This window comes from Aquarana catesbeiana, linkage group LG01 (assembly GCF_042186555.1).
Source record: "Aquarana catesbeiana isolate 2022-GZ linkage group LG01, ASM4218655v1, whole genome shotgun sequence".
NCBI classification, from domain to species: Eukaryota; Metazoa; Chordata; class Amphibia; order Anura; family Ranidae; genus Aquarana; species Aquarana catesbeiana.
This window is the reverse complement of record NC_133324.1, coordinates 349857847-349871978: the sequence shown is the minus strand read 5'-3', so window position 1 is coordinate 349871978 and position 14132 is coordinate 349857847. Positions and strand designations below refer to the sequence as shown.

The 14132-nt window shown below is 42.0% G+C and overlaps 1 protein-coding gene across 1 annotated transcript in view; it reads left to right on the top strand.

The window, feature by feature from the left end:
- The window catches only part of REM2 (RRAD and GEM like GTPase 2), a 38266-nt gene extending 26191 nt beyond the window's left edge, over window positions 1-12075 (top strand). Inside the window, exon 6 of the mRNA XM_073632503.1 lies at window positions 11537-12075. Within this exon, the coding sequence (XP_073488604.1) occupies window positions 11537-11814 (278 nt within the window). The 3' untranslated portion in view covers window positions 11815-12075. The remainder of the gene's footprint in view (window positions 1-11536) is intronic.
- Window positions 12076-14132: the final 2057 nt, after the last annotated feature.

The following is a 14132-nucleotide window of genomic DNA, read 5'->3' as shown; positions in this document are numbered from 1 at the left end:
TTCTGCATTATGGTGAGTTGAATGATTTCATTTTATATTACAATATAATAATAGAAATAATGCGCTTCAATCATCCTGACACCATAACAACCATGGTGCCGGGATGATTGAAGTGCTAACACCAGGTGTTTGGAGTATCTTTATCTGCTGATTGTTAAACTTTCTAGAATACACATATTTCTATTGTGTAGGATCTGGGGCTGCTGTCCCGTCATTTCCCTCTCTCTCCCCCTCTCTCCCCCTCTCCATCCCTCATTCATTTCAGACTCTAACCACACCCTCTAGAGCCACGCCCATTTAAGCCACGCTCACAACGTCGCGTAAACCACGCCCATTTTTCGCCGCGGCGCGCTTCGCACGCCGCACTTGTCTGTTTTTGCTAGGCCACGCCTGCTGACGAATGCCCCGCCCCCTAATTATTGGACAGCTCCGCCTACAGCCACAAAAGTGTCCCACATTTTTTTTTTACAATGTTGGCAACTATGTAGATGCCGCTATGTCAGAGGCCTGTGGCTGTGTGAGGCCTAGAGTCACAGGGGACAGAGGACTTTGCTTTTTATTTGTAAGCTTGCAAGCAAATTTTTCCTTAGCTTTGTAAATGTGACAAAAGTTCTATTTAGAAAGAATCAAATGCAAGGAAAAAAAAATATTATTTTTGTTTGCACATGACTGGATGATGAAAGTCAGCATAGCTTCACCTCATTCACTAAGCTAAGTGAACAGCCTAGTTGCCTTTAGCAAATCAACCCGTGTGTAAGCAAAGGGCTCATGAGAGATGTAGTTCTAGGGGTGTGCCTATGCCATTAGAAACTGAGTTCATAGCAGCTGCCCCTGCAAGAAATTTTCAAGCCTGGCGATGATGTCATAGGTTATTATAAAAGCTGTTTCTCTGTACAGGAACAAGGTTAAATATAAAAAGGGTGGGACAAGTTCTAGATCAGGGGTATCAAACTCAATTTTAACACGGGCCATATCAGCATTATGGTTGCCCTCAAAAGGCCGGTTGTATCTTTTGTAGCAGATGATGCAAGTCTGAAAAGGAGGAGTACACACCGCTGTTATCATCCACAAGGAACTTTATTGGAGACTGCTCAGACATAACATTGTTCTGCCATGTTGTTCTGTCTGAGCAGACTCCTATAAAGTTCCTTGTGGAATCTGTGGATGATGCCAGAGTGTGACCCTCCTTTTAAACTGGAATAGAATTGTATTATTCTCCTAATAACCATAATCAGATGTCCAGAGCATCCCACCCTCCCCCTTACATCAGATGTCGAGTCCCTCCCCCCCCACCATCAGAAGTCAAGAGTCCCCCACCCTTCTTTACATCACAGTGCATCCTCCTTACTTTGTGCTGCTGCCGAGAAGAAACTGGGGACAGAGCTGGGAGCCAGAAAGTGCAGGGTATGGAGGAGGACCAGAGGAGGGCTGGAGTCAGCTGCAGGAGTCTGCTAAATGCTGAGGCCAGGGGAGGGGGAAATGAGGGGGTGCTGCCACTGTACAGAGAGGTGCAGAGTCTGTAGAAGGGAGAGTTCTGTCCTTCTCTCTGCAGTTGCCTGCTGACACGGGGGGGGGGCAGAGACAAGCTTCTCTGCGGCTGCACAAAGAAGCACAGGATCTGGCAGAGGAGTTCTGTCCTCCTCTCTCCTGCCGACTGCTGAAACAAGGTGGAGGGGGAGACAAGGGGGTGCCGCAGCTGCAGGAGAGGTACAAGGGCCACATAAAATGGCCTAGCGTGCTGGATGCAGCCCATGGGCCTTGTAATTGACACATGTTCTAGAGGGTTATAGGGAGGTTTGGAAGTATATTTAGGTGCTGCTTGGACATACTGTTTAATGATATCACCTTGAAAAAGCCAAAAAACCTGCATGCTCTTACATTTGCTACTTGTTCATGAGGCCTCATTGCAGAGATGAATGATATGCTATTTAACTTTTATCCATTAGGCTATATTTGCAGTGGCGACTATCACCAGTGCGATTGACAGCGGCAGAAATCTTCTGATTCTTGTAGCTGTTTCAGGGACCTGTGTGTTGCTAGCTGAGGCTACCAAGCCATCCATGGCTGTCCGCCCAGCCATCGATTACCTGCGGTGATCACTGCGTGAATGTGTGCTTCCAACAGCAATCACCACAGGTATTTGCTGACTGGGTGGACAGCCACGGATAACTGTGGCCACCGCCGAGCTGTGATTGTAATGTACAGGGCTCAGTGGCCGCAGATAGCTGCTCATGGGTGGTTGAAACAGCTACAGGAATCAGTAGATTAGTGTTGTTATCATTTGCACCAGCACAAGTAACCTGTGCAAATGTAGATTAAAAACTGAATAATCAACTGTCTTTTAAAGGTAGCCTCTGCTTTTTTTAGGAAAAGTGTACCTCTTTCAAGGGCACCACAGTGGCTTAGTGGCTACCTCGTAGTACTGGGGTCCTTCTAATCTTAGCCAGGATAATATCTTCATTTTGTGTGGGTTTCCTCCCACACTCTAAAGTCATAATAGTATGTTAATTGGTTCCTACCTAAATTGCCCCTGATATGTATGTACAAATTGGGTCTTTATGCCAGTTCCACTCCCAAGCAATTGGGAAGGGTTGAGGAAAGATATTGTGACCTGTAGGTCACAATAAGCAAATTCTATGGAAAAAATGCTTTCAAGCGTAACAGTCATAGTGCTCGGAAGTTGGTCCATAGAATCACCAAGAGTCAAAAATGACTGAATATATATACATATATAGTATATACATATGATGTTTCAGGTTCTACATGTAACATAGCATGGTACCAACACTGCCCTTCTTGGTGATAGCAAGGTCACTAAACATCACTGAACAAAGCCAATATAGCAGCCTATCAATGACAAAATAAAGATTTACCATGATATTACATTGACATGGATGGGTTTAGTCCTTCACACAGTGTAGACACAACAACAGGATAAGAGCCCAACTGTTGGTTAGATTTGACAGAGAGGGCATTGGGTGTAGCTACATCTGGGAAAATAATTATTTGATCCCCTGCAGATTTTGTAAGTTTACACAAAAAGGAATGAAGAGTATATAATTTTTATCAGAGGTGTATTTTAAATAGAGACAGAATATCAACCAACAATCCAGAAAAAAACACATAAAACAAATGCTATAAATTATGTTGCAGTTCAGTGAGTAAAATAAGTATTTGACCTCCAAGCAAAACACGACTTAGTACTTAATGGAGAAACCCTTGTTGGCAAGCATGGAGGTAAGACGTTTCTTGTAGTTGGTGACCAGGTTTGCATACATCTCAGGGGGGATTTTGGTCCACTCTTCTTTACAGATCTTCTCTAAATCCTTAGGGTTTCTTGGCTATCTCTTGACAACTCGAAGTTTCAGTTCCCTAGAGACATTTTCTATAGGATTAAGGTCTGGAGACTGACTAGGCCATTCCATGATCTTAATGTGCTTCTTCTTGAGCCACTCCTTTGTTGCATTGGCGGTATGTTTTGGGTCATTGTCATGCTGGAAGACCCATCCATGACCCATCTTCAGTGTTCTAGCTGAGGGAAGAAGGCACTCATCCAAGATTTTACAATACATGGCCCCATCCATTGGCCCCTCAATATGGCAAAGTCAGCCTGTGCCTTTAGCAGAGAAACAGCTCCAAAGCATCATGTTTCCACCTCCATGCTTGACCGTAGGGATGATGTTCTTAGGGCCATAGCATTTTTCTTCCTCCAAACACGGCGAGTTGAGTTATTGCCAAAGAGCTAAATTTTGGTCTCATCTGACCACAGCACTTTCTCCCAATCCTTCTCTGAATCATTTAGATGTTCATTGGCATGACTGTACATGAGAACATTATCCCTACAGTCAAGCACGGAGGTGGAAACATTATGCTTTGTGGCGGTTTCTCTGCTAAAGGTACAGACCAACTTTGCCGCATTGAGGGGCCAATGAATGAGGCCATGTATTGCAAAATCTTGGATGAAAACCTTCTTCCTTCTGCCAGAACGCTGAAGATGGGTCATGGATGTGTCTTTCAGCATGACATTGGCCCAAAACATACTGCCAAGGCAACAAAGGAGTGGCTCAAGAAGAAGCACATTAAGGTCATGGAGTGGCCTAGCCAGTCTCCAGACATTGTGGAACCTGTGGAAGAAATGGCACCAGGATGCTGCATAAGAGGAGGCAGTGTGATGCTTTGGGCAATGTTCTACTAGGAAACCTTGGTCTAGTCATTCATGTAAATGCTACTTTGACACATACCACCTACCAAAATATTGTTGCTAATCAAGCACACCCCTTCAAGGAAACGGTATTTTGTGATGGCAGTGGCATCTTCCACCTGGAGAATGCCACAATACAAAAATGGTTCAAGAATGATTTGAGGAACACAAAAATGAGTTTAAATTGTTGAACTGGCCTCCTGATTCTCCAGATCTCATTAAAATCGAGTATCTGTGGGATTTGCTGAAAACACAAGTTTGATCCACAGAGACCCCACTACGCAAATTACAGGACTTATAGGATCTGCTACTGACATCATGGTGACAGATACCACAGCATACCTTCAGAGGTCTTGTGGTATCCATGCCTCGATGGGTAACGGCTTTTTCAGCGACAAAAGGGGGACCAACTCAATATAGGGTGGGTGGTCAAAGAGTTACAGTATCTCACAAAAGTAGTAGCGTACACCCCTCACATTTTTGTAAATATTTTATTATATCTTTTCATGTGACAACACTGAAGAAATTACACTTTGCTACAATGTAAAGTCGTAAGTGCACTGCTTGTATAACAGTGTAAATTTTCTGTCCCCTCAAAATAACTCAACACACAGCCGTTAATTTCTAAACCGCTGGCAACAAAAGTGAAATGTCCAAATTGGGCCCAAGGTGTCAATATTTTCTGTGGCCACTATTATTTTCCAGCACAGTCTTAACCCTCTTAGGCATGGAGTTCACTAAAGCTTCACAGGTTGCCACCAAAATCCTCTTCCACTCCTCCATTACGACATCACGGAGCTGGTGGATGATATGCCACGTACACACGGTCAGACTTGCCAATGGGACAAGCTCCGTCGGCATTTTCGACGGAAAAATTTAGAGCATGTTCTCTATCTAAGTCCGTCGGAAATGCCGACAGAAAAAGTCCGATGGGGCATACACGTGGTCCGACCAAAAGCTCCCGTGTGACTTTTTCTGTCGGAAATTCCGAACGTGTGTATGCGGCATAAGAGATCTTGTGCTCCTCTACCTTCCGTTTGAGGATGCCCCACAAATGCTCAATAGGATTTAGGTCTGGAGACATGCTTGGCCAGTCCATCACCTTTACCCTCAGCTTCTTTAGCAAGGCAGTGTTCGTCTTGGAGGTGTGTTTGTTACCATGTTGGAATACTGCCCTGTGGCCCAGTCTCTGAAGGGAGGGGATCATGCTCTGCTTCAGTATGTCACAGTACATGTTGGCATTCATGGTTCCCTCAATGAACTCTAGCTCCCGAGTGCCGGCAGCACTCATTCAGCCCCAGACCCTGACATTCCCACCACCATGCTTGACTGTAGGCAAGACACACTTGTCTTTGTACTCCTCACCTGGTTGCCACCACACACGCTTGACACCATCTGAACCAAATACTTTTATCTTGATCTCATCAGACCACAGAACATGGTTCCAGTAATCCATGGTAAAAAAGAAAACTGCGCTATTGGCTAAAAGTACTAAGCTGCAACTCAAGATGTTTTACAACACCAAACAGGATTATAAAAAAGGGTAAGCTGCGCTAAATATATTGACCTATGAGGCAATACCTATTAAGAATATGCACTCACAATATAAAAGTGATACATGAAAAACAAATATGATAATAAGTGATGAGGGAAAAAACGCTGTACAAAAAAAAAAAAAATTATACAAATACACTGCCACAAAGAATATAAAAAATTTACCAGTGTGAAACCCAACATATAGTGGGTGTTAACCTAATATTGTGGCAATATGACTGAAATATGAGAAAATACAAATTTATACGTATATGGTAAATTTACCAGTTGGTTAGTGACAACAGGGAGTACTAAACTACACCAAAAAAAAAATTATATTATTGAATAATTAAATGGATGATGAAAATTAGTCCATATGTGATGATAATGACCATAAAAAACAAATCAAAAAATATATATCAGAAGAAGTCCATGCAAAATAATTGTTGACTCATCCACGGTGACACAAAACCAGGCACCCCAAGAAAACATGAAAAAATGGGAAATGCCTCTACCTCAGCACACACTGCCGCTTACCAGATCACTATGGTCCCTTATTACAGGGGGCCACAGCGCGCAGATGGCTTATAACCCAGCCCGGGATCTCTGTGGAATACACTGGACTCCTTAGCCTCGGCGGTGATGATCCTCACACGAATCAGACACGGTTAATGGATCCCCATAAAGCAACAAAGGCTAGCATAGTATAAAACCTTTACATTTATTATACTTCAAGAAACAAATGGACACTTACAGTTAAGTAGAATGAAAACAGCATTAAAAGAATCAAGCCGGCTGGCTCTCTTTTCTCATATTTCAGTCATATTGCCACAATATTAGGTTAACACCCACTATATGTTGGGTTTCTCACTGGTAGATTTTTTATATTCTTTGTGGCAGTGTATTTGTATAACATTTTTTTTTTTGTATAGTGTTTTTTCACTTATCAATTATTATCACATTTTTTTCTCATATATCACTTTTATATTGTGAGTGCATATTCTCAATAGGTATTGCCTCATAGGTCAATATATTTAGTGCAGCTTCCCCTTTTTTATACTCCAGTAATCCATGTCCTTAGTCTGCTTCTTTTCAGCAAACTGTTTGCGGGCTTTCTTGTGCATCATCTTTAGAAGAGGCTTCCTTCTGGGACGACAGCCATGCAGACCAATTTGATGCACTGAGTGGGGTATGGTCTGAGCACTGACAGTCTGATCCCCCACCCCTTCAACCTCTGCAGCAATGCTGGCAGAACTCATATGTCTATTTTCCAAAGACAACCTCTGGATATGACACTGAGCATGACCATGGCGAGAGTGATAACACCAAATTTAACACACCTGCTCCCCATTCACACCTGAGACCTTGCAACACTGATGAGTCAATGAGTCACATGACACCAGGGAGGGAAAATTGCTAATTGGGCCCAATTAGGACATTTTCACTTAGGGGTGTACTTACTTTTGTAGCCAGCGGTTTAGACATTAATGGCTGTGTGTTGAGTTATTTTGAGGGGACAGCAAATTTACACTGTTATACAAGCTGTGCACTTACGACTTTACATTGTAGCAAAGTGTCATTTCTTCAGTGTTGTCACATGAAAAGATATAATAAAATATTTACAAAAATGTGAGGGGTGTACTCATTTTTTGTGAGATACTGTATGTCTGATCAGTGTATATTGTAGCTTACCAGTCCTTAGATTTGTTGGCTGCATTCATTTTATTTTTATTTTTTTTTGCTTTATTTTCAGCTAGTGATTCTGCCAATAACACACTTGCTGTCCTAGGATGACAGTGCTCACTCATTGTTCTATGGCAGACTGGAGGTGTATTGTCACCGTAAGAGAGAAAATCTATTAGGACCAAATAACACCTACCCCTCTCCTCTCCATAATATAGCAGGATGGCGTCTTGTAGTTTACAAGATTTCTAGCAGGACTATTGGGTATTTTTTTTTTGCAGTTATCGAAAATAATCCACAATACACTTGTCAACGGTATTTATCTTTAACAGACCAAATGGGAGAAAACAAGAGAAGTTTATTTTTGGGGTTCACCTATGCTTTTAATTTACAACAGAGGATGTCTTTACCAAAGGAAGCCTTTTAGAGACTCAGAGGCAGAAACGTGACTAGAGCTAACCTAGAGTATAGATTTTTTTTAAATAATCACTAAAAAAAAATAAAAGCATAGTGTTATTTCTTTTTAATCTGGCATATATTAAATATGAATATTTGATACTTACCACATACTAGCCCCAAGGTAGAGAGCTCCAGGCTAGAGTACAGCTAACTATAGCCTATTTTATTTAATTGAGCTTTAAAACAGACCTGAACAGTAGGAGGGATCCGATAATGTGTAGTGTTGAATAAGAGGGGGGGGGGGTCCCTTTTTTTATTTATCCTAGCAGAGATAGAACATCTGGCTCAGTCAATTTTACACAACAATCATGAAAGTATTGCACATTCAGCATGCTTTGTAAACTGAGTGCCATCATGGATACACTCTATTGATAAAATGCTATAAAACACCAGTTTATAGATTTGTAAACTTGAGTTCAAGTTTACACTTCACTACAATGAATGGGAACGTTTATAAAATATAATCCTAGTTTACCAGTGAATTGTACTTAAATTGGTTGTAAAGCCACTTTGTAAAGTACATATAATCCCCTCTGTTAGATAACGTTCTATGCTCCAGTGTATGTTCTTTGTAAAAAATATGCCAATTTCTACCTTATTTCATAGCGATGCTCACGTGACTGCTCGCTGCTCCCTCTCCCGATCTGATAGCTACAGTGGGAGGGGCTGAGAATCCCCCCGCTGACATCAGTTGGGAGAAGGGGAAGAGAGGAGGAGAGAGGCGGACAGTCACATGAGCGCCGAGCGTTGTTATGAAAAAGGTACACAGTGTCTTATTTAAAAAAAAAACACATACACTGGGGCACAGCATTTAATAAAACAGATGAGATTGTAGGCATTTGACACAGTTACAATAGCAGCAGGAGGGGAGGGGCGGGCACTGTCATTAGCTGACAGGCAGGGAGAAGGGAGAGAGGACAGAGGAGAGCTTCAGATGACGGAGGCACGTAAACTGACCACAGTGTCAGGGTTCAGCAGCCATGATAAACCGTGGTCAGTTTACAGTGGGAGGGCAGAAACAGGCAGGATCAGCCAGGTATTTCAGGTGATACAGGGGGCCAAATTACACAGCACAAGCACTGTGCTGTATAAAATGCTTTAAAGGAACAGGATCCATTTAAGAAAAAAAAATATAGGATTACAAACACTTTAACTAGTATGATACTGTGTATTACTAGTATAATACAAATTGCTTGCATTGCAGTAGGTGATTAGACACAATATCAGCATGTTCTCTGACCACACAATATTTTATTAATATTTAAGTTTGTTTGACAAGAGTAATAGACTTCCATTACAGGCAGTCCCCGAGTTATGAACACCCGACTTGCGAATGACTCCTACTTATGAACGGCGGCATGACGGCGGGCACATAGGAAAACATTGGAAAACGCTGTCTGCGCGGCTACTTGACAGAACATTAGAAAACATCGGAAAAAGATGTCTCTGCCGTTCTGCACATGCGCTTCCGACTTAGGGACATATTCGACTTAAGAACAAACCGGCAGTCCCTAACCCGTTTGTAACTGCCGGGGACTGCCTGTACTTAACTAATGTGCCTGAGCCTGAAATGTTGAAGAAGAAATAGCCCAAGTAGAGCTGTTCTTATTTATCTTCGCAACTAAGGAGAGTATCAGACTCACAAGCAGGCCAAAATCAGTTAACTTTCAGGTACTTCTAAGTTAATTTGACTTATAATTTGTTGGCGTTTTGTGTTACTTCTCGGTTTGCTTGAGTTACTTTTGCGTTATCAGTGACTTGTACTGGGAAGAAAAGCAGTTCAGGTGTAAACAGTGGCTCACGAGAACCTCTGCAGCATTCTTCTGTCCTGTTTAAGGGCCCATTCAAATGCCTGCACACTAAGTCAGCGGTAGGGGGGTGGTTTGATGCGCATTTCAGCACATCGCACAGTTCATATTTTTTTCTTTTTCTTTTTTTTTTTCATGCCAACTTTATTTGAAATGCACATAGTGACACTTTGTTAATGTCACTGCACAGCAGCACAGTGCACTAATCTAAGTAATCAACTATTGCAAAATGAAGCTTGGTTTTAAAATGCTCTTCTATCTTCTCCTCTCTTTCTTTAACTGACATGCCCTATAGTAAAACTGTCATAGGGCGGCAGCTGTGTGCCGGATCATGTATATGTACGTTATTCCGGACTCCCGCCTGCACAGGGCGTGTGCGCGGCATCGGCGGGCTGCTTCTGCTATGATAGTTCACAGCAAAAGCCGATCTGCAGGTGCTGGGTGCTCGATGTCCTCCAGCACCCACCGATCGTCGGCAATACACGGGGAATTGGGATATGCCTTATGTATGTACATATATGTACATATGCCATACGTAAACAAGGCATATCTCAGTTCTGACAGAGGGGAAGGAATGAATTCTGTGTTCCTGCAAAGTAGGGAAAAATCCATTACTTCCCCTAGTAAAAGTAGCACACAGTTAACACACAAACACTGGATAGGCACACAGTTAACCCCTTGATCGCCCTAGATGTTAACCCCTTCCCAGCCAGTGTCATTAGTACAGTGCCTACAGTATTTTTAGCACTGATCACTGTCATTGTGTTACTGGTTCCAGACAAAGTGTCAAAAGTGTCAGTTAGGGTCAGTTACTGCTATGAGTAAGCACTTTGCGTAAGTGTGAAACGCATCAGCTGTTGTGCTGTACCACTCCAGTGGTGTCTTATGTAACCTATGATCCTGTTTCACGAATATAAGAAGAATTTAATCTATTTATCCCGGTGTGCGGCTGTCCAGATCCTTTCAGCCCTCCACATCCATACTAGCAATTGCCAGCACCTGAGGCTCTCTCCTTTCTCCTGGAGGATGAGGAATTCTAGTTTGGATTGTCCTGAGCGGTAACCATTTCTGTCAGTTAGTGTCAGACTATCCGCCGCAATATCGTGGCCCCGCTATAAGTCGCTGCTCGCTGCCATTACTAGCATAAAAAAAACACAAATTCAATAAAATATCCCATAGTTTGTAGACCCCATAACGTTTGTGTAAACCAGTCAATATACACTTATTAGGATTGCTTTACCAAAAACACGTAAAAGAATACATATTGGCCTAAATTTATGAAGAAACTTGATTTTTTTATATTTTTTTATTGGATATGTTTTATAGCAGAGAGTAAAGAATCTTGTTTTTTTTTTTTAAATTGTCAGTCTTTTTTGTTTATAGCGCAAAAAATTAAGGTGATCAATTACCACCAAAAGAAAGCTCTAATTGTGGGAAAAAAGGACATCAATTTTATTGCACGACAGCGCAATTTTCAGTTAAAGTAACGCGGTTCTGTATCGCAAAAAATGGCCTGATCATGAAGGGGGATAAATCATCCGGAGGTCAAGTGGTTAAAGAAAAAGTAGGTGTTAAATGATGGAATACGTAATAAATGGGCTTGTACAATATAGAGATGTAACAATTTTGGTGAAAGTGAATTGGCCACAGCTGTATAGTCTTCTAATGAGGTTCTTATATGAACGAATGGCTTACTCCTGCTTACAGAAACAAAAACAAAAAAAGCATATTCAGATGAATCAGGCTCCTGTTTAATCTGTCACCATGGACATTAGAGAGTCAGCTCATATTGTGCTATACTCCAACTTTGTTTGATGCCGTTGTGTACACTGTATTCTCTTTTTTCTTTCAGAGGGACGCTCCCTGGCAGGCATGCTAAGCTGTAAGTACACAGAGACATCTGCTGCCCTTCACCATAATACACAGGAGTTGCTTGAGGGGGTTGTCAGACAGATTCGCCTTCGAAAAGATGACGTACAACACAATCCCCAGCCAGCCACCCTCCTACCACCAGGTCGCAGAGAGAGTCTGACCAAAAGAGCAAGGCGACTTTTGCAGGGGATTATGGGAAAACATAAAGGTTTCTTCAAGCAGAGGTCGAAATCATGCCATGACCTTTCTGTCCTGTGACTAGCGAACTATCTTGTCCATGTGCCATAAGGAAGTCGGACTGGCCACATGACCTTGTGCCTGCCACAGAAGTCGGAAAACTTCTTATATGGAACCAAATGAACAGAACATGGGCCTCTTAAACTGATATTTCTATGACCCCCAATCTGAGACAAAATAACAGCAACACTATGAGAATACTTAGAGATGAAGCTCACACTACCTGGTATAAATACTTATTGAAAAATAATGAATAAAATCTCCAAAGGCGTTAATACTGTACATTTACCAAGACTGTAACAATATGTCCACGAGAATACAAGTTAAGAACACTTGTACTCCAAAGGAGGGCTTAAAGTGGTTGTAAACCCTTACCTCTACCTAGTGAAGTGACTGGTCTCAGGTGATACACAGAGGTAAAACAAATCCTCCTACATAAGTTGTGCCTGTTTATCTGCTGTCATTTGTCCTGTACATCCTTGTAAAACTCAGAGAGCAAAAGGATTTTTCATAGACTCATAAAGCAGGGGGCGGAGAGCTGCAGCTACACACTGTATAAGAGACCTGAGAGCTGATTGGAGGAAAGGGACACACACCCCTTCACACAGCACACAGGAACAGAGCTGAGACTGTTAATCTGCTTAACCACTTCCATACCGTGCAAATTCCAACACTCCTCTCCTACATGTAAATATCACCATTTTTTTTGCTAGAAAAATACTCTGAACCCCCAAGCAGAGACCTTACGTAATAAAATGGCGGCTATTGCAACTTTTTATGTCACACAGTATTTGCGCAGCAATTTTTCAGACGCATTTTTTTTTGGGAAAAAAACACTTTCATGAATAAAAAAAAAAACAGTAAAGTTAGCCCAATTGTTTTGTATAATGTGAAAGATGATGTTACACTGAGTAAATAGATACCTCGCATGTCATGCTTTAAAATTACGCACACTCGTGGTATGGCACCAAAATTCGGACCTGAAAAATCTCCATAGGCGACGCTTACATTTTTTTACAGGTTACATGTTTAGAGTTGCAGAGGAGGTCTTGGGCTAGAATTATTGCTCTCGCTCTAACGTTCGCGGTGATGCCTCACATGTGTGGTTTGAACGTCGTTTACATATGCGGGCGCAACCTACATATGCGGGCGGGGATGGGTGCGCTTTAATTTTTTTTTTTTATTGTTTATTTATTTTTTTTTACACTTTCCCTTTAAAAAATGTTTTTTGATCACTTTTATTCCCATGTAAACATCCCTTGTAATAGGAATAGTGCCTGACAGGTCCTCTTTATGGTGGGGTCTATAAGGCCTCACATCTCTCCTACAGGCAGGAAAGGCCGAGATTAAAAAAAAAAAAAAAGAATGATCTCAGGTTTTTCTGCCGAGTCCCCGGCATTGTTTACTTTTCAACCCAGACGTGATGTCATAATTGCCGGGGACCATGTGTCCCTCGGATTTCTCTATGACTTTCTTCCAAGTGCCGGTGGATTCCTTCTCCGGCGAGCCCGGTGAAGCACCAGAGGGAGCGGACCTCTCGCCACCTGTAAGAACGATCATGCGGCTGAACAGCCACTATTATTGCTGTTACGACGAAGGGAATCGCAGGCTGAAAAAAATTATACCTGAATGATGCCTACAGCTGCAGGCATCATTCAGATATCACCACTGAAAACTGAGAACGTCATATGATATTCGGCGGTATGGAAATGGTTAAGCTTCCTCCCTTGTCACCTTTTTTCTCTTGGTGGCAGGAAAATTTGTCCAAAGTGACTCATGCAGATAACAGAGGAACTAGACAGCAGAGAGAAATAACACTTAGTGCTTTGGAGAAAGGCAAGTAAACACTATAGAAATACATTCTTGTTGGGATTTCATGTCTGAGGTTTACAACCACTTTAAAGCAGAACTATGGGCAAATTCAAAATATACATATATGATGCAATCTATCAAAGGTATTAACACAGCAGTGTTTGTTTTCCTGTGTCCACCCTGCAACGTCGTTTTATTACCTGTGATCTGGCCAGAAAGTCGGTTATTTTATTTTTTTTACATCCTTTTACAGACCAAGCTGTCCAGAAAAAGTGGATGTAAGTGGATTAGTGAGCGTTAAGACAAAATATTTACCACTGACAGGGGTACTTACAAATGCCAGCTTTTATCAAATTATTTAAAACCTTTATCCCAAAAGCAAAAACTAAGGCCGGCCATGCATGGTTTGAATCTTGGCCGGTTCAGCAAGTACTGGCCAAGATTTGAATCAATAATGGGCAAGCTGAATGTACCAAGTCGATCAATCGATCAGCTTGGGTACAACCAGCCTGCAGGATTCTCTCACA